A 20611-nucleotide genomic window follows, 5' to 3' on the forward strand; every position below is an offset into this window, starting at 1 on the left:
ACGACTTTCAGAAAAAAAAATGCAGAATAAATTTCTTTTTACTATCAACTTTGCCTAATCAGACTTGATGAATTTAATTATATTAAATTTTGTATTAATTAATGATATTAAAAATAAGACTTATTTTTATTTTACAATTAAAAATATATTTTATTAATATGTAATTAAATTATTTTATAGCAAATGTAATTAATTCTAAAATAATTTATAACTATGCATTAATGACTAACAAATATTAAATCATATATGTGACGTTAATATACTAATGTAGTATTAACTTACAATTTTAAAATTTTATTAAAAAACAAATTTACTGAGTTGGCATCAAAATTTAATAAAAATGATTTCAAAAATGACATAAATAAGTAAATTAAAAAGGGAATTTGAAAAATTATAGGTTTATATATATATATATATATATTAAGATTTTATTATCTTTTATAAAAATAAAGAAAACTAATAATAACTTTGATGCTATTTTTTTACTGCAACTTTGATAACTATAATGATTGCGGTTCAGGCAAAAAGTTTATGAGAAATTTATTAGACCTATGAAAAGTTTATGAGCAATTTATTGGTCGGGAACAACTACTAAGAAAACGCTCATCTCCATAATTTCTCATTCGTTCTTCTTTTCTTTGATCTTCTGTATTCTTTCATTCTTAAAACAAATGTCCATTAAGATAAATGCACCTTATTAATTGATTGCTTCAGGTTCATTTTTTTATATTCAGACGGGTTTTCATTTTCTTATTAATAGGAATTAATATATCATAACGCTCAAATAATAATAATAATCATAAACTCAAATAATTACTTACTGCTTGAACTTTATAAATACTCCCAAACAAGTTATTAATAGAATTTAGTTTCTAACAGATTTTCAATACACATGTGATAGCTTTTTATTCTTTTGACAGAACACCTGAGTTAATAAATAATGACGCAAGAACAATGGCTACTTTCAACAATGATTAAGAAGAACTACTTACAACAATGATCAAGAAACAATAGTTCCAACTAATGAGACATAAAATTTACCAAGAAGAAGAAGAAGATTAAAGTATGGTGTATATAGCAATTTTCAATGCACCTTGAAACTACAATTATGAAATATAACCTTTATGTTTTATACTTCGTTCTTTTATGCTGCAATCGCACGAAGAAAAGTCACAAGCAAAAAAGATCTTTTACAAGTTGAAAATAGGTATAGCAATAAAATCCGTACTCGTGGGTATCCGTCTAAACCCGTATCGATTTTGACGAGAAATATCCAAGTTGACCGAGTACAGGTTTGAGAATTATCCGATTTTTTTAATCAGGGTCGAGGTCAAGGATGAGGATGTCACTACCCGTTCCATACCTATTCTCGTATTCGTCCCGATAATGAAATTATTAAAATTTTATTAATTACTTGTTAATTTTTTTTATAATTTTTACATAATTTAAAATTCTTTTTTGATGATTTTTTGTAGATAAATGTTTTGCAAATACAAATTGTTATAAATAAATATGAAACAATCAAATTTTTTTAAAATCAAATTTTCAATATAATTTTTTTCAAAAATTTTTTTTTTTAGAAATCTAAACCGGGGACGGGGATACCTGATACCCAACGGATACGGAGATGGAGTAACAAATTTTAACTCGTCAGGTATCAAGGACGGATACGGGTATATGTTGGAGAGTCGAGGTCGGGGATTGGGAAGACAATACCTGTCCCCGTCCCGTTGCCATGTCTAGTTGAAAATGAATAAAGATTTTAAAATAAATGAAAGCTCAATTGTTTTGAACTTTGAATTGTCAAAATGAGTTTTAAAAACCAAGATGGTTCCAAATGTATATAGAATAATCAATGTTGTTTTCGATGTTAAACTATAGAATAAGAATTAGATTTGATTTTTACTTTGAAATCTCTCAATTTATTCTCTTCAAAGGCATGACATATATTGTTTTTAAATATTTTTTCAAAAAAAAACAAATTACTTACAAAAAGAAATTTCAAAATTGAATATAAGATTACACAACTACAAAAAAGTCATTTAACGACGGTTCCAAACCATCTTTATAGTCAACGTCATTGAAAGCCAACACCATCAACAATAGTTTTAGGAAAAACCATCGTAGAAAAATCGATGATTCTAAGACGGTTGTTATAACAATCGTCTTAAAATGTATGCTGTCTGAAAGAAATTAATCTTCTAATGAAACATGCATCCTTACACATACGTGTACAACATTACAAAAATAGATCAATGGAATTAGAAGTAGTGGTTGATCGATTGTGTCCTAGGGCTGAAAATTAAACGGGTATCATTTTGTCTGTTGTAACGAATTTGATGTTTCTTATATATAAAATTTGCGTTTAGTTATATATATATATATATATATATATATATATATATATATGACCTTATTTAAAATGTATTTTATAATAAAACCTTAAAATATAACAATTACATATATTAATAAATAATAATCATCACCTAAGAAGAATAAATAATCAAGTTGATCGAGAAAGGGTTTTTTTAATGGTATATAAAATCTTGTATTTTTAATTAAATAAATTTAAAAAATACTTAATTTAATTTATTGAATAAAATAAATATGTTGGCGAGGTTCCCGTGGTGGGCTTACATACATATTCCAATTAGGAGTTCAAAGAATTCCTTGTGGAGATTCTACGGCAAGCTCTGTAGCTTCCTTATACTTGGTCTAAGCAAATAATTCTTGAAACCGCTTGACAACCTAAGAAAAAGGCAGAAACATGACAATCATTGAAGGTAAATTATAAAACCAATAGAAAAACAAACAACAAAAAAGTCATGCTTCCCAGTTTCCACTTTATCAAATCAACTAGGAAGAAAAAAAAGTTCATAAAGATAAATTATATGCTAATACAATTAAAATAAAAATCAGGTACCTTGAACTTAAAGCTGTAAAGTGACCTTTCTAGTAGTCCTGATTTTGAATTTTCTGGAAAAGAGACAAAGTATATCTCATAAGTGTACCAAAAAATTCAGTTTCATGGAAAACTTTCAATTGCACCATACATTAAAAATTAGGCTGAAACAAAAGACAAATGGTATTTAGTATGGAGGTTGGTTCCAGGACAGTGAAACAAACAGGGCACCAAACATAATGGAACTGAATTATGAAAGAAAGATATTTAGTATGTTGACAAATATATGTAGTCTTGAAGACTTGAATAATTTATGCTAGTATGTTGAACAACTGAAGGAACTATATCTCATTCCATGAGAATATACTCAGGCAACTTAGTAAGCATAAAAGATTTTTTTTTCAAATAAGTCATGATCAAACCTTTCACCTTAGCTAGGTACATTACAAAGTGTGAACCCATTTCTAGTTAAATCAAATATGTGCCTGACGTGTCAATCCTGTCAAAGCAACTTAAGTTACTACACAACAAGAGGACAATGAAGAGGCTTAAACATGTTAACCAAAACAAATGAAGAAAGTCAAGAGTACCAATCAGCTCGATACAAATTCACTTTGTAGTTCTTTTCAGGAAAATAGTTGAAGACTCAACAGTAACAAAAACTTCCAGATCTAATCAACCTCTACATATATATAGTTCATAAATAATATATAATCAAGTCCGATAGTCAACTGCCACACTTCACCACTTAAGCCAATTCTACGAAAAATTCCTTAGTGAAGATTAAACCTAGAAAGGTATTTGAATGTAACAAGAAAGAAAGGCTAAACAAAATTTAAATGCCGAACATTAATTTTGGAAACAACTGCATAGCAAAATAACCACCAAAAAAGTAGAAAACAACTTATAGCAACCAGAGAGAGACAGAGACAAAGCAAGCAGTATTTAATAATCTAGCGTTCAAACAAAAGCTTCCAGCTTTCAAAACTTGCAAAGCTGGCACTAGTAAACTTCAATAGGAATACTTTTAAGACCAATTTCAGTCCAAATAAAAATAGGTATGGTTGGCAAAAAGCTTGAATACCTTGCTATTAAAATAGGTATGGTTGGCATCCTCTCCCCCTTTCCATGTCTACATAAAATAAAATTCTCTGCACTAATTCAAAGAATGTAAAATCCAAACTAGTATAATGAAAGTTTTCCAAAATCCAATCATAAACATAATACAACACAATCATCTTCCTCAATGCATCACAATAACTTAGTAACAGAAACATAGACACACAATTCAAACAATCAAAACAATCAAGAAAAAATGAATGAATTAAGAAGCAAACAATTTTTTTTGGTCAAAAAGAAAGAAAAAAAATATCCAAGGTACAACACCACCAAACTCATGCGCAATCTAATATAATATGAATGAACATCAATCGTCTAAAACTCCATAAACAACAAATGCAACAGATTCACCAACAAAAAGAATTTCGATAAATGCAGGACTCGAAATGTGAACAAAGGAGCTAGCGGATCTAAAACAAAGCTTGGGATTTCGGAAACGCACTGACCTAAAAATCATGCACAAACTATTTTCAGCCCTTGAACAATGAAGCAGAAAAAAATGATGAAAGAAAAGAAGCAGGTGAAACTGAAAGTGAGGGTGCAAGAGAACGAGAAAACGCTCCCGAATGCAGAGCTTTCAATCCTTTTATTGGTAGAATAAACAATGAAAAGCGAAAGAGAGAGAGAGAATAAAATCTTGGTAAAGATAATCATCTTGAAGAGACCCTTCATCTGTTTAAATTTATTTCTCTGAAATCCCAAACACATTAGGGTTTCTGATTCGAGAGAGCAGAAGAAAAAGGGGGTAGCTGCGTGACTTATTTTCCTAATGTTTAAAAACAAAGACAGTCCTGTATAAAACCCGTCCTTGTACACAAATACATTCTAAGGCGGTTTTATGAATAACTGTCGTAGAACAGCTCATCGCTTTTGTTTTAAATCTCAATATTTACAAAAATGCCACTGCCATGCTTTCTAAGACGGGCCTATGACAATCGTTGTCAAAACCGTATCATAAAAGGTAGTTTTTTTAGTAGTGTTAATTATCTCAATATATTTGAACAGTTTGTCTTATTCCTTAATTTACTTCATGTAATATCATAACATGTGATGTTTGATTGCTATTTTTTTTTAATTTGAAATTAGCTTTTTCAAATCACACAAAAATGAAAAATCTTAATATCTCCCCCAAATCCAAATATTAATATGAAATATACTTTTTTCCTTAATATCTACAAACAAATTCAGCACACAGTCAATTGTATTTATTGTTGTTATTGAAGAAAAATCAAGGTATGTTCAATTCAACACACAATCTACAGCTGTTTGCCCTAACTTTCTACAATAGTAGTATGAGTAAATAAGCATTTTGGTCCCTGACTTTTGATCCCTTTTGCAAATTAGACCCTATCTTTTTTAAATGTAAAAAATAGTCCCTATCTTTGCATAAGTTTTGCAAAATAGTCTTTGCCGTTAAATTTAAAAGTAACGTCGTTAGTGAGGTGCATTGTTGGCAATTTTAGTGTCACATAAACTATTCAACGTGACAAATTGTCTCAGATTGTGACACGTAGACTGGACTTTGATGCAAAATTTAAAAAGTTATCAAATATTTTCTTCTTCACTTGTTTCTTCTTCCTCAAATTAGGGTTTCTAAAGCTTTTCTCCTCTAATATTATTAGTATGTAAAAGTCTCTAATATTATTTTCAAAAGGGGTAGCGGCTGGCGTAGCGGAGGAGGATGGAGGAGCTCTTCATCGTGATGGCGCGGCACTACTCCTCATCCAGGTAGTCCATGAAGCGTTGCTTTTTCTCAATGTCTCTCTCTCAGATCAACGCCCCATTGTGAGTTACGCTTCTCCATTCCACACTTCATTGTTCATGTTCATTCATTCTTAATCAAAACCAAATGCTTAGTTCTCTTCTTCATTTTCTTATTCTCCTTCTCCTACTCTCAGCATTTAGTTTATTTGTCAGCTCTTTACTACAACAGAGTGAGTGAGGCTGCATTCAGTTTTTTGGTAAAATGGGTACCATTCACCTCCTCTTTTATATTTTTATTGTTTTAATGTTGTCCCTTTATTAATTTCACTTCTAAATATGTTTTTGGTGGAAATTTCGAGTTGCGGTTTCTCATCTTTGCCAAAAACAAAAATCTCATATCAAAAGTTCTATTCTTTCTTAATGTCTCCGCGTTGTGATTCAGCATAGTTTGGTCTTATGAAAAACATAGAGGAATCTCAATTACTTGTTTCCCTTGGCCAAGTCTCTATTTTTGTTTCCCTTCTTAGACTTGAATACAAAGAAAAACATTTAACTTTATTAAACTTGATACATTTCATTTGGTTTGTAATGTTTAATTTACTTTTCTTTTTTCTCATTCCAATTCAATTTTTATTCCAATTCAATTTTCCAACAACAGCAAAAATCAAGAAAATATTTGACAACTTTTTAAATTTTGCATCAAAGTCTAGTCTACATGTCATAATCTGAGATAATTTGTCACGTTGGATAGTGTATGTGGCATTAAAATTGTCAACAATGCACCTCACTAATGACATTACTTTTAAATTTAACGGCAAGGAATATTTTACAAAATTTATGCAAAGATAGGGACTATTTTTTACATTTCAAAAAGATAGGGTCTAATTTGCAAAAGGGGTCAAAAGTCAAGAACCAAAATGTCTATTTACTCATAGTAGTAATTAAAATATGTCTGGCCTTGTAATTGTTATCCCTACCTTTAACAACACCAAGAGTATTTTGACCTCTTTCTTGGTCGAATGACCTAAAATTGTTGTTTCTATCTTAGTTGAAATTTTCTCGTCCTCTTCCTCTGTAAATTATATATCACATTAGAAATTATTTTCTATATATTTATTAATTATTACATATATTGAAATATATTATATATTACATTAAAAATTATTTTCTTATATAATTTAATAATTAAATTAATAAACACCAATAATTAAAAAAAATACATTCTCAGTATGGCACGAGATGATCACCAAACTAGTATCTTAATAAATAAATGTTATTGTCATATGTTGCCTACTCAAATGAGGGACACGAGTGATGCCAATAATGATGAAGATGATAATAACAACAATTATAATAATAATGATAGTGATGAGTGCAAAGATGATGATATTGATAATCATAATGATGATAACCATGGTGGCGGGGACATTCATCTTGAACTTGTGTCTTCTTTATATCAACAAATTGATAGACATGGTGATCCTATGAAAATGGGAGTACAAACGATCGATATGGTCATAGACCAAGAGAAGAGCATGCAAAACCAACTCATCAACAAATTGACAAGAAGACCACAATGCTAAAAAAAAAAGTCTACGTTGGACATCCTCCCACAAATAATAGTATTCTACACATATCTTAAAGATATTTTATCTTTATTTATATTTCTATATGATTCATATTTATACGTATTTGTTTTTTTTAGTTATTCTCATAATAAATTGATAACTTGTGACTATTTTTAGTTGTTATAATTTGATTTTTAATTTTCAATTGTTAGAATTTATATTTTAAAATTGTCATAAAGTATAATTTATCATATGCGGAACTAAAAAGTGCAATTTTCAAAATTTAAGGACTAAAAAAGTAAATTTAAATTTTAGGGATTTAAAAAACATAATTCCAAAATTGAAAGACTAAAACAATAATTAAGAAAAAAAATTAAACAAAAATGAAAAATACACGAATTCTTTTTGTGAATAATACAAACATTATTTGAAAAATTAAACTAATTGGACCAATGTTTTGATTAAAAAAATATGTTTTTAATCTCTATTGATTTTTACAAAACTTTTGTTTTGTTTTAAAGTTCAATCATACTTTATAGAGAAAAAAAGTTATGTAAAAACTGTATAATTTTATACAGTCATTTAATCACAATTCATCATGTATAATAAGTTTATTAAATTTTAAAATAATTATTTTAAAATAATTTAAACGGTGATTTATAATTAAATAATAGTATAAAAATATTTTTATATTATCGGTACATAGACATTAAATTCTATTTTATATGTGATCCTCCAATCATATAAATTTAGTTTTTTTTACTCATCAAAAATTTATTTTTTCTTTGTTAAAAACATAAAAAGATAAAGCTAAACGTCACTGAAAAAAACTAGTTCCTGAAAGGTCCGTCGGAAAGCCATTACAAATGAAATCATACAATACAAATTTAGTTAAACTCAAGAGTACACTAAAAAAGTTTTACACCGACCATATATCGAAATTAATTTAAAATAATTTCTATTTTAATTTTTCTTTTAATCTGAGACTCTAGTTAAAACAATATATAAATTATTTCAAAACAAGGGCTGAGATTTATTGGAAGCAATTATCGTGGATATAATCAACATCCTATTCTTTGTTGGTCAGAAAACTGACTGAAAAGGACAAAAAGTTGTGCGGTGCATGAACGTCGATGTAGGCGATGGATAGATACAGCGCAAAAGTTGATGTTGCCTGCATGTTGTTTGTTTAATTTGTTGGTTTGCAAGGTAAGTTCAAAAGCGAAATTTACATAACTTAGACTAGACTTTCACACCACGAAGCCCTATTCTTCCATCTTCACCTAATTCATCCCACAAAACTCAGATAGATGCACGCAGTTTGTGTGGCTTTGATTAATTATCTTATCTTAAAGGGAATTGATCTCACAAAGCTAAAATTTTATTGCGGGGAGAAAATGACATTAATTGTCCCATTAATTCCAATTATTAAGTCCACATACGGTTCTCCTCATGATGCAACACCCACGATTTTATTTTAAGATTTAGACAGTGGAGTTGGTATTTGGATGAAGCAAGCATGGTATGCACAATTATTATTTAAAAAAAAAAAAAGATTTGTCAAGCCTCCTTATAGTAAATTATTCTATTTTTCTTGATATAAACAAACAAGAATACTCTTATGAGACAAGAGATCTCCATGACCCCGCGATCTATTCATAATTTAAATAGTATTTATAAAATAATTTAATTTATATGTATAGTTAATATAAAAAATATATAATCAATCTATAAAAAATTATTAGATGATAATTATTAAATAATAATTTCAAAAAATTTATATTGTCACTACATTTATTATTTACTCTTTATAAAGAATACTTTAGCCACATCGATAAAACTTAAATAAGTGAAAATTTTGACAAGTGATAGGATTAGTGGGTGTTTTTTTAAACATGACATTAGTGTAAAATATTCATTAATTTTTGTAAACGATTAATCTTTATCAATTGGTCATCTTTATTAAAATCTCCTTTTTCAATTACTTTTTTCATTCATATTATTGGATTTAAAATTTTATTTAAGAAGATCAAATTCAATTTTATTGAGACAAATGAATTTTTGATATAGTAGGTTTTTGATAACCCAATATTTTTTATTTTTTAAAATTCTTCAGAAACTAATTAAAAAAAGTTATATTTTAAAATAGGTTAAAGCAAACATACATTGTAAAATCTAGATTTCAGTAAAACGTGCATTGAGATTTTAAGACTTATGCTGTACTTCTCTACTTGCATCAGTAGGCACAAATCTCATCATTCCATATATAATATGTTTTTTCAATTCAATTAAGCTGTACTTCTCTACTTGATAGTGGTAAAATTGATGAGAAGTATAAAGCACGTGTTAGTGGCACTCATTGCATAAAAATATAGAAATATATTGGGCATTTGTTGGATTCAATCAAAACATCAGAAACCTTTTTTATTTTCAGCGTTAGTTGAGAGAAGAACATCACTATAAATCTATAATAATTATCATACACACAAATTCGATCTTGATGCATGGCGCCATTATTTTTTGCCACGATGTGCAAAACATGATTCATAAAATCTTATACACCAACACGTACACGGATACAACTGGCCCTATAGAATGAACAAAAGAATAGTTTATCACCTACCATACTTTAAAACAACATCTGAACCAGCAATAGTGACTTAGATAGCATTAAAATGAGAAAAAAAATTAAAACAAAAACAAGTATAATTAAAATTGAAATCAGTGGTCATTTATCAGTCCCTAGTTTGAGATGAAATCCAAATCAAGTGGTGGACAATTTAAAAAATCTTATCAAACCAACCAATCTTATTCTAAAAGCTTAAACCCCATCAAACCAAACCGCCAAAAAAAAAAAGTGGGATCAACACAAAATGATTTCAATAACATTTTTGGTTTTTGGCACATAGCTTCCAAGATATCCTTGTGGGTTTGCGTTGAAATCTTCCTGGCTTAGCGTGAAGAGTTGGACTCCAATACGTGCTATTACTCCACGTCATCACACATACCATCCCACACCTTTAAACCCCCAAGAAGCCCTCTGTCCTCTCACCTTCAATGTCACAAACCAACTCCCCTAAAATCTTTCACTTTCTCTGTTTTCCTCTGTTTCTTCTCTGTTTTTCCCTCATTATCATACATAAAAATGGAGGGTCTAATTCCATTTGTGTACAAAGCTATAATGCAGTACAAGAATGGGAAACAAGGGCCTATCGGTTCATGGCTTTGTGAGTCACCTTCTTACTCATACATGAAACTTCCCGGTGACTCGGGTCGGTTTCATACCTCTGCTTCTTCTCTGATTGGGTCAGATTATGGTTTTTCAGCTTCTTCACCATCTTCTATGCTTGCTACTTCTTCAACCCAAATCATAGTCTCTTCCAGTGTTCAATCGCCGCACCGTTGCGTGAATTCACCAAGAGTTCCAACATGAACTTCTAGACAAACATGTTCTGGTACATGAATGTGGCTACTGCGTATGTTGTTAAGAGTTCAAGTTTGTCTTTTCAAATGGTTCAACTTTGGGACCTTGTTTGAACTTGCAAGCATGTGGATAACCAAAGGAGTCCTACGCTTGCATGGTTGTATTGTGCAATTGTAAATATTTATTATGATGTTTATGAAGATTTATGTGATTCATGGCCAAAGGGTCATTTATACTGTGTTGTTAGGGGGGGGAAATGTCAAGTGAATGGATGTGTTTCTTGACTTAAGGGGGTCATGGAAACTATGAATTTGTAGAATAATTAGATTGCAATTGTTTGTTCGTTTTATTTTGAGTTTTGATTTTTTTTTCTCAATTTTCTGGGGAGGATGTTTCTTAGATTTTATTGCCGTTCGAAGTATGATTCTATGAGAATTGTTCATAAAAAAAATAAATACGGACAAGGAAATTAGACTAAATTTCTGAGCACGTCATAAGAGGCAAAATGAGGGTATATTATTTAGGGAATATGTTGAAACTATCTTGTCATTCAGATAAATACTTTTTCTGCCAAACCCTTTGGGTCAATATCATCTAACAAGATTTGCATAAAAAAATGTTTCAACTATTTAAATATATCAGGTTTGGTGGATGATGGCGTGTACAAAGGGAAATTGTCTTCTCAAGCTGGCTCACTGTATAATACATGCATGTATTGAAGTTTCCACGAGTATACCGGATTTCACTTGAAATTTTTGCTTGTGATAATTAATATCCTGTTGCGTTTAGCTTCTTGGTTGATTTGAAAACTGTTTAGTCCAATAATCTTGATCTTCCTTTACTAATGCTAGATAAAAATTCGAATTCTTCTTCACGTAATTATCACTATTTTAGAATAATAACATTATGTGCAATCTGGAGCAAAAAATGCATATATTTCTGTCAGCTTTATGACTGTTTCTTTGATTATGAAATGATGTGGGAGCAATGTAATTTTCAGATAAACTAAAGATATTTTTATATTTCACAAAACTAACTTAAAAGTCAGCCAATAGTTAAAAAATATTAAATTAAATTCTTAAGTTATAAGTTTTCGGTTTAATTATATGATGAAGTAACTGAAAATTATAAAATTACATAAATGTATATATTTATATGATATTTTTTTATAAATTTTAATTTTATTTTACAAATAAAATATGTTGAGGTGTTAAAATTTTAATTTTTTAATTAATTTAATCTCTTTAATTTTTTATTTATAGATAAGTTATTTTTATTATATTTTTAGTTTCAATTATTATGTTTTTTCCTTATTTTAATATTAATATTATATTATATCTTAAAATATTTTTAATCAAGATTAAATAAAAAATATATAGTTAAGTAGATATTATACTTTTATTATGTTAGTTAGTATAATAGTTAAAATAAATCATCAAATATAAAATTATTCAAAATATAATAAAAAATAGGAAAAAATTTAACATTTCTCATTATTAATTTCTTGAAGTATAGTGTTGAAATAATGAATTAAATATTATAAATAGTATAATGATTAAAATAAATAGTATAATATAAAAAGGATGAAAATTAACGGTACAATGATTAAAATAATAAAAATATATTTTTTTTAAAAAGAGTAAAGAAAATTTAATAAATATTTTAAGAATAAAAAAGAAATAAAATATAAAAATTAGAATTTAAAAGCTAGTATTTTAAAAAATGTTAAAAAAATTTAAAAATAAATTTATTTATCAAACAATCAAACAAACTTTTTAACTAAAAAAATTAGAAAATAACTTAAATGAATTTCTAAATCGTAACCTTTATAAAAATTATTACTTAAATATGCTTGTAAATATGGTTAAATTTAATTATAGGCTTCAAAACTGTCTATTTAATTACGTTAGTTTTCATAAATTTTATTTAAATAGTCCCTACACTCACTTAGTGGTATTATATTATTTTACGTTAGAACTACGAACTTGGTTCCGACTAAGGTCGTGATGGCAAGTGATTATATTAAAGTGATATCTATTGTAACATGTTTAAATATATGCTACCTTATCAATAATTAGTAATAGAGATTAGAGACTATTTAAAAAAACTTTAAAATTTATGAACTAAGAGTAAAACTAATAATTACTTATTTTATATTTATATATAATTTTTTTACACTATCAATCAATTAAAAATTATCTTTAAGTATTCTATTTGATTATTACTACAAAATTTAACAATCTTTTCATACATGAAAATATATAATTAGATGATTGTATAAAAAATATTTACATTATCAATATATTCTAATTAAACTCTAAAACTTGTAAAAAAATTGAAAAATCTAAAGCCTTATTTTACTTAATAGTTATTTCCCTCAAAAAGTTATTTATGAAGTTTCAATCTCAAGGAATATATTTATAATATATTTTCAATATTTCCTTTGAGAATAACCGGGTGCATACCGGAAATTTCAATAAAAAGCTTGTACCAATTCTAAGAAGTGCCTTACTACTTAATCTTTTAATATTTTAATGTTGATACAATATTAATATTATTTTTTTTACACTAGTCATCAATTAAAAATCAACTTAGGTATGATTATTAAATTAATTATTACAAAATTCAATAATATTATCATACATATATAACAATGTATAATATGATAATTATATATAAAATATTTATATTATCAATAAACTCTAATTAAATTTGAAACTAATACAGAAATTGAAAAAGCTAAAGACATATTTTACTTAAAAGTTATTGTAATAACTGCCGAAGTTATTTATCAAGTTCCAATCATAAGGAATAATTTTTTGATGTGTAATCATAAGGAGTGTATTTCTTAATATGTTTTCAATATTTCCTTTGAGAAAAACAATGACTGTCCTATTCTAAAAGAAAAGGTTCAAACCAGAAATTTCAGTAAAAGCTTGTATATAATGCTAACAAGTAATAATTCGATCTAAAATAAAAATTAAAACTATTTTAAAAAATTTAAAATTGAATCAAATTAATATTTTTTTGAATTTATTTAGTTTGATTTAAATATTTGATTAAATAAAAGTGTTTGAGAAACTATTTTTTGTTATTGACTTATAAAATTTTCTTTTAAATATAACTTAAATTTATTATTATCATTTTTATTTTTATTTTTAATAAAATAATAAAATTTATCATTTATGATTTTTTCTAAAATTATATTATTTATTTTTGATAAAACTCATTCTTATCATTTATTAATTAAAAAAACTATGTTTTCACATTGATTTAAATAAGTTTTTCATACTTGAAAAATATGTTTTCAACTTATTACCTTAAAATTTATTTTTTATCAAATACCTACCTAAAAAAAAATCTACGTGTGACAGACAGAGTATCACATCATTATACCTAATCAATGACACATCATTATCATGTTATTCAATGTGATGACATTAGAATGAGATATCCGTGACAAGATGTGATGACGTGACACTCTATCAATCACGTCATTACTTAACGGAATGTAACTAACGACATATAATAAAATGAAACAGAACAAAAATTTCAGTGCTTAATTGAAAAAAAATATTAATTAATAATATAAAAACGATATATATTTCAGATATGAAAAACTTAATTAAAAAAAATCAAAAGTATTGCGGAGTAAAACCAGGTAACTATCGAGAAATTGAACAAGAATGTGTTAAGTCATTGGATTCCATTAGCCCCATAAAAAAGATGCTCTAACCCCAACGATCAATTTCACTTATTTTCATACAAATACAAATTAAATATGGTAAATTTTACAGAGACTAAACATATTTTAAGTTTATAGAAAGTTTCTACCTAAATTGATTCGATAGAAAATCTATCTTGAGACTATACTAAGCATGGATCATATTTTGTAATTCGAACTGTATATTTGCTAATGATATGATAAGGGATGCATTTCTTCTGAGAAAAAATCTTAAACATTTAACTTGACGTGGAATAAAAATTTAATAAATCTAACGATTAATAGTGTGTTTGGTTCTAAAATAATGAATTGGAGGCATTTGTTTCATAAATAATTTTTTTAGTTCTAAAAATAATATTCATGAAAATAAAAAACGAAAATGTTATTTTTAAGTACTTAATAAAATATGTTTGGTTAATTATAAAATTAGTAAAAAAAATATCCATATTGAGGCAAACAATGTATATGTGCGAAAACAAAACAATATGACAGGTGAACATACGAAAAACGATTTGTGTCTCAGAAAAAAATGAATTTTTAATTCTAATTTTATAGACATGAATATACATATTGCATACCTGTTGAAAGAGAAAATCAGACTCCTTCAATGATTTTTGTCCAGAGAAGAGTAGATTTATCTATTAAAAGAGGAGAAATGGAGGAAAAATGTAAAATTATCGTGGATAAAATTTATAAGATTGACAATAAATAAAAATTGACATATGAATAAAAAATTTAAAAGATAAAAAATAGAGAACATAAATGAAGGAATATATCGGTATTTTTACTCATAAGATTTTTGTCCCATGAAAATAAATATTTCCTACCCCTTACGCCAAAATTAAAGGTTGAAGGTGAGACGAGATTATTAATTACTCAAATAGAAAATATATTTGAAATTAATCATTTTATTACTTCCTAACAAACGCAACATTATTTTTGTCTTGTGTTTCTAGGATTAAAAAATTTACCCATGAAAGAAATGTCTCCATTCACTTGATGTTAACCGTGTGAACGAAAATAGGAATTGTGTGATAAATCAATTTTTTTTGGTAAAATTGCACTTTTGGTCCCTCACTTTAACTCCAATTTCGTATTTAGTCCTCCGGTAATTTAATTCACGAATTGGGTCCTTTATTTTGTAAAAAAGTGCAATGTCCCGAAACCGTTAGACAGTGACGTTGACCTTGACTGTCACGTGTCAACGTCTGATAAGTACGTAAAAATAAACATTTTTTAAGTGTCCCTAACTCTAATTAATTATCTTTAATTTATTTTAAAAATTATTAAAAACCAAAAGAACTTCCCTTTCTTGGAAAACTTGTTATTCCTGGTAAATCAATCCCCACCGCAGCTTCTCCAACCCCCACCGTCATTGTTGCCACCGCCATTTCTGCCGTCGCCGCAGCTTCTCCAACCTCACCGCCCCTCCACCTGCAATATATTCCCCATTTTGCATCTCAACAATCACTCTTATTACCACTCCATAACATATAGTGGAGCCTTCACCAACTCCAACGCACACTCCATTATTACTGATATGCATAAGCAGCAAGGGCACATGCATGTCAACAACAGCCTGCGAAAATTACGAACCAAAGACAAAGTTTTAACCTTTTTGATATTTTCACTCAATCAGGCCAAAATCCATGTTTCAGATTTGAAAATCACAACATCCCCAACAAACAAAATTGAAATAAAATTATATGGTACTAATTAATTTTTCATATTGAAGAAGAAAATTGATGACAGTGAAAAAGGGTGTGTTGTTACCGCAGTGCTATCCACCAAGCGCCACCTGTCCTCTATTCGTGTCCATGTGCTTCGTGCCACCAGGCACACCCTCACGGCACCACCCTCCGAGGAAACAATTTTCGTCGTCCTCACGGTGGGGCATGGCGGCTCCCACCGCCACCTGCGCGCGTGCATCGACTCTCTCATGGACCACCTCCACACCTCAAAAAATCACCGAGTTGACTCGTGAGTCACTGGGATGCGATGCGGACGATGTTCTCATGGTGAACTTCGTGTTCAAGCTGCACAAGATTCCCGACAAGACCGTCTCCACGGAAAACCCTCGGGACGAGCTTCTTCGGCGCCACCTTCTTTGACAGCTCCAAAATTTGGTAGTGATAGAGGGAGGTTTGAGGTTAGATTTGCTTTCACCTCGGCGTCACCTTGAGTTTTTTTGGTTGGCAGAGTAGATGACGCGTATGGCTGGGGTATGGCTGGGGAGGAGAGAGAGAGAGGAAGTGGGACTCCGACATCTTTGTTTTTTTTTAATAATTTTTAAAATAAATTAAAGATAATTAATTAGGGTTAGGGAGACTTAAAAAATGTTTATTTTTATGTGTCCAATAGAGGTTGACACGTGGCAGTCAACGTCACTGCCTAACGGTCAACGTCCAATTATGACGTCGGGGGATCAACATTGCACTTTTTTACAAAATAAAGGACCCAATTTATAAATTAAATTACCGGGAGACCAAATGCAAAATTGGAACTAAAGTGGGGGATCAAAAGTGCAAAGTGGGAGATAAAAAATTAAAAAATATAAAAAAAATATTATTTTATTAGAAATTCATTGTAAGAAAATTTCTGTCAAAGAAAAAATATAAAATTTAAATATTTATTAGAAATCAAAAACAACTTTTGTGATCTTGGAACAGTGCAATGAGGATTGAGCCACTCAGGAATGATTTTAAAGCACACAAGTGGAATCACATAGGAACAAAATGTGATTAAAATGCAAGGCTAATGGAGCCCACAAAAAAAAAGGAATTTGGAAGTAAGCATTTAAGCATGATGTTGAGGAATAAGGAAATGGCTTATTGGTGATAGAAGCTATTATGGTGTTTGTACGTAATGCAACTTCTAATTAGGGTCCACGTTCATTAAGGCCGAAGTGAATCCATGTAAGGAATGGTCCTCGTATCTAAGTAGGGAATAGACCTTTTAGGTAACATTTATATATGACAAACTAATGTCAGAAAAATAAATAATAAAATAAGATAAATATATTTTAAGTCCCTCTAAAATGATGAATATTTAAATTGGTTCCTCTAAATTTTTTTAAAATAATTGTCTCTCTAAATTTAGAATATATTATTTCGTCTCTCTAAATTTAGAATGTATTATTTTTTATCCTTAAAACATTTTAGATAATACTTTATACAATAATAAAAATGACTTAAACACTGCTTAAAACGGAAAAAAAAATATATTTCAAAATTAGAGGGATTAGACTAACAAGTTTTTTTTAAAATATATCAAATTCAAACATTAGTAATTTTAGAGGGAATTAAAACATAATTTATCCTAAAAATAATTAATAAGTGTGGCATTGAATTAAGACTTAAGAACCCTATTTAAGATACATGTTCAATTATATGGAATTGAATTCAACTGAATGAAAAGGTAAGATCATCAAAATTTTACTTCATGTCTTTATCTATTGAAACATACTAGAAAACTACTAAGGTGGTGAGATGCATATAATTGAAGACTACAATGACACACAAGGAGAACAGAGAAAGGTGTACTTACTATTGGAAAAGTCACTTAAATTGTGATCACTCTAGATAGAGAGGTGTGTTGAAAGTCTCACATTAACTAAAGATAGTGTCAATATAGATTATATAAGTGAGAAGTAATCCTCGTCTTACAAGTCAATTTTGTAGGTTGAGTTAGGCTCGTAACTCAATGTCTGTTAGTTACACATATGGAATGTGTTTGATGATACTAGCCCAACACATTATTCTGTCCACAACCAAGTCCAAACCTTGGAAATATATATTTTTGTATCATAGAACGATGCAATGAGGAATATTTGGAAGCATAAAGATTCCATAAATGCTCAATTTTACCCTATACTTCTAAAGAATTAAAAACAACCCAGTCTAAGTAAAATACTATAGGCAATTTGAGGTCTCTATTGAATCCAGGAAGCATCTCAATCCTATCCCAATTACTTGGCATCCCCTACTACAAGGTTGGATTAAAGTAAACTATAATGGGGCAACAAGAGACTCTCCTGACAGTTTCTTGGGAGGTTTCTCTTCACATCGTGGAGTGAGACACTTTTTCCATGCAAAATTGAATGGCGCAATGCTAGCTATCAACATAACCTTCCAAAGGGGTTGGACTTACTTATGGCTTGAGATAGATTCGCAGTTGGTCTTGAAGGCATTTAGCAATTCTTGTATGGTTCCTTGGTCTCTTTGTTTAGCTTGGACAAATGTTGCCTCCCATTGGGATTCTATCTCCTTTCGAGTATCAAACATTTTTTTGGGATGGGAACACGTATGTTGACATGTTAGTGATAGTTACTATACACAAGTACTTTTGAACTTCATTTAACACAACAATTCTATGTTTTTTCATTAATTTTTGCTTTGTTTAGCCTCAAATAGTTAGAATTTAGTATTTTATAGAACTCTAGGGTGAAAATGATACTTTAAGCTTTTTCTTCTAAGTTTTTGTGCCTTTATCAAGGTTTTTGGAATACCAAGAGAGGAAGGGAAAGTAGTCACAACAAAGAAGACTCGCTAAGCGAGCTATGCTCGCCCTGCAAAAGAGGTCATTCTGAGGAGGACACATGGTAGCTCAGGAATAGAGGAAGAGGGTCCACATTATCTTCACAAATATATTTGGAAGAAATAAATTAATTGCAACTTTTGGAATTAAGAAGAACTCGCCTAGTGAATACAGCTCGACCAACAAGTAGAGCAAACCAAAGAGTGACTTTTGGAATTCGCAAAGAACTCACCCAATGAATCTTGCATTCTCTGAAGTGATAAGACAAGGGCCTTAGGCCTATTATAAAAGGGACATTCCACCGGGATCAAGGGAGGATGGACCTAGGGCAAAGTGTGAGTGAAAAATACTATTCCATTGAGGGTTTCTTCCATTGTCTTCACCATTTTCTTTTCTTCCCCTTGTATTTGTTCATTGTGAAAGGTCTCTCATGATGTAATTATCTCTTCTGTCTATTCAATGTCATTTTCAATGTTAATGGTTTCTTTCCTTTCTTATTGTCTTGTTATGGTTTGGTCACCTATATGCATGCTTATATAATGTGGAAGTCATTCGAAAATGCTATCACTACTAAGAATTGAAAGTGGAATCTAATGAACTCATGTCTAAAGATGTAATGATGTTTATTAGCTCTATTTTTTTAACCTTTGTTATGATCCAAATCAATTGGCTTAACTTACTGAGGGATTAGGAGTTAAGTTGAAGTGATTAAGGCCCTTTTACTAGAGGAATCTTGATTAGGGTATTTTAGTGGTTAGAGTAGCACTTGAATTAGCATTGAATAGTGAAACATCATCAACATTGGACCAAGAGTGATTTAGTAAGGACAAGCACCTAACAACTTCAATATTTTGAAATTTCCCCTATTTTTCCTTTTAAGTGTTTGCGTTTTTGCTTTTGTAGCTTTTCTTTGTTTTTACTTGTTATTTAATGCTTATTGGTTGTATGGTACATTTAATTTCTGCACTTTAGTTTTAAAAAACCAATCAACATAATTTATTCCATTGCTTCGAACTTGGTTTGCACAAGCTATTTTACACAAACAAAGTTCTTATGAACACGATACTCGATCTTACCATGTATTTACAACTTGTGCAATTTGGTTAACTTCTCAATTATTTAACAAGTTTTTGGCGTCGTTGTCAGGGACTTTGTTCCTCGTTCTTGGTAGCTTGAGTGTCCATTTTCTAAGCTTTGATTCTTTATTTGAAATTTTGTTTTAGCATTCATCATGTGAACTTTGCTAACTTGGTTCTCTAGTTGCTTGGACTATGTATGCAAGGTAAAGTTTCCAAAGACAATCTTGTTCCACTTGATTGGGAGGTTGAAAGGACTTGTCGACGAAACAACACCTTGAGGAAAAAGAAAAAGCAAGAGGAGAGGAGAACTAGGCAACAAGCTCAAGAAGTTTCTTCATCTTCTCCACAACCACCATTGTCACCTCCTCAACGATCACCAATCTCTTCGCCTCCTCCTTCTTTTGAGGAGCCACTAATGGTGGAAGAGGAGAAAACCTAGGTGACACTTGAAGACTGCTCAACTCATGTAATCTTGTAATACTTCACAAGTATTACTAGGCCCAATATACAAGCGGCCAACATTTCTTATCCTCATTCTCTCATCCAATTAATCTA

The 20611-nt window shown here is 29.4% G+C and overlaps 1 protein-coding gene across 1 annotated transcript; it reads left to right on the forward strand.

Annotated features, from left to right (window-relative positions):
* The first annotated feature begins 10325 nt into the window (after window positions 1-10325).
* On the forward strand, window positions 10326-11091 carry LOC100305924 (uncharacterized). Its single transcript, NM_001248084.2, has one exon. It carries the CDS (start codon window positions 10439-10441, stop codon window positions 10724-10726), a length of 288 nt encoding a protein of 95 aa, NP_001235013.1. The 5' UTR covers window positions 10326-10438; the 3' UTR covers window positions 10727-11091.
* The last annotated feature ends 9520 nt before the right edge of the window (window positions 11092-20611 follow it).

The sequence above is a fragment of the Glycine max genome, chromosome 1 (assembly GCF_000004515.6).
Source record: "Glycine max cultivar Williams 82 chromosome 1, Glycine_max_v4.0, whole genome shotgun sequence".
In the NCBI taxonomy this organism is placed as follows: Eukaryota; Viridiplantae; Streptophyta; class Magnoliopsida; order Fabales; family Fabaceae; genus Glycine; species Glycine max.

Bases quoted from the DNA above. Each gene is read 5' to 3' on its own strand.
- LOC100305924 (NM_001248084.2), top strand. From the start codon at position 10,439: ATGGAGGGTCTAATTCCATTTGTGTACAAAGCTATAATGCAGTACAAG.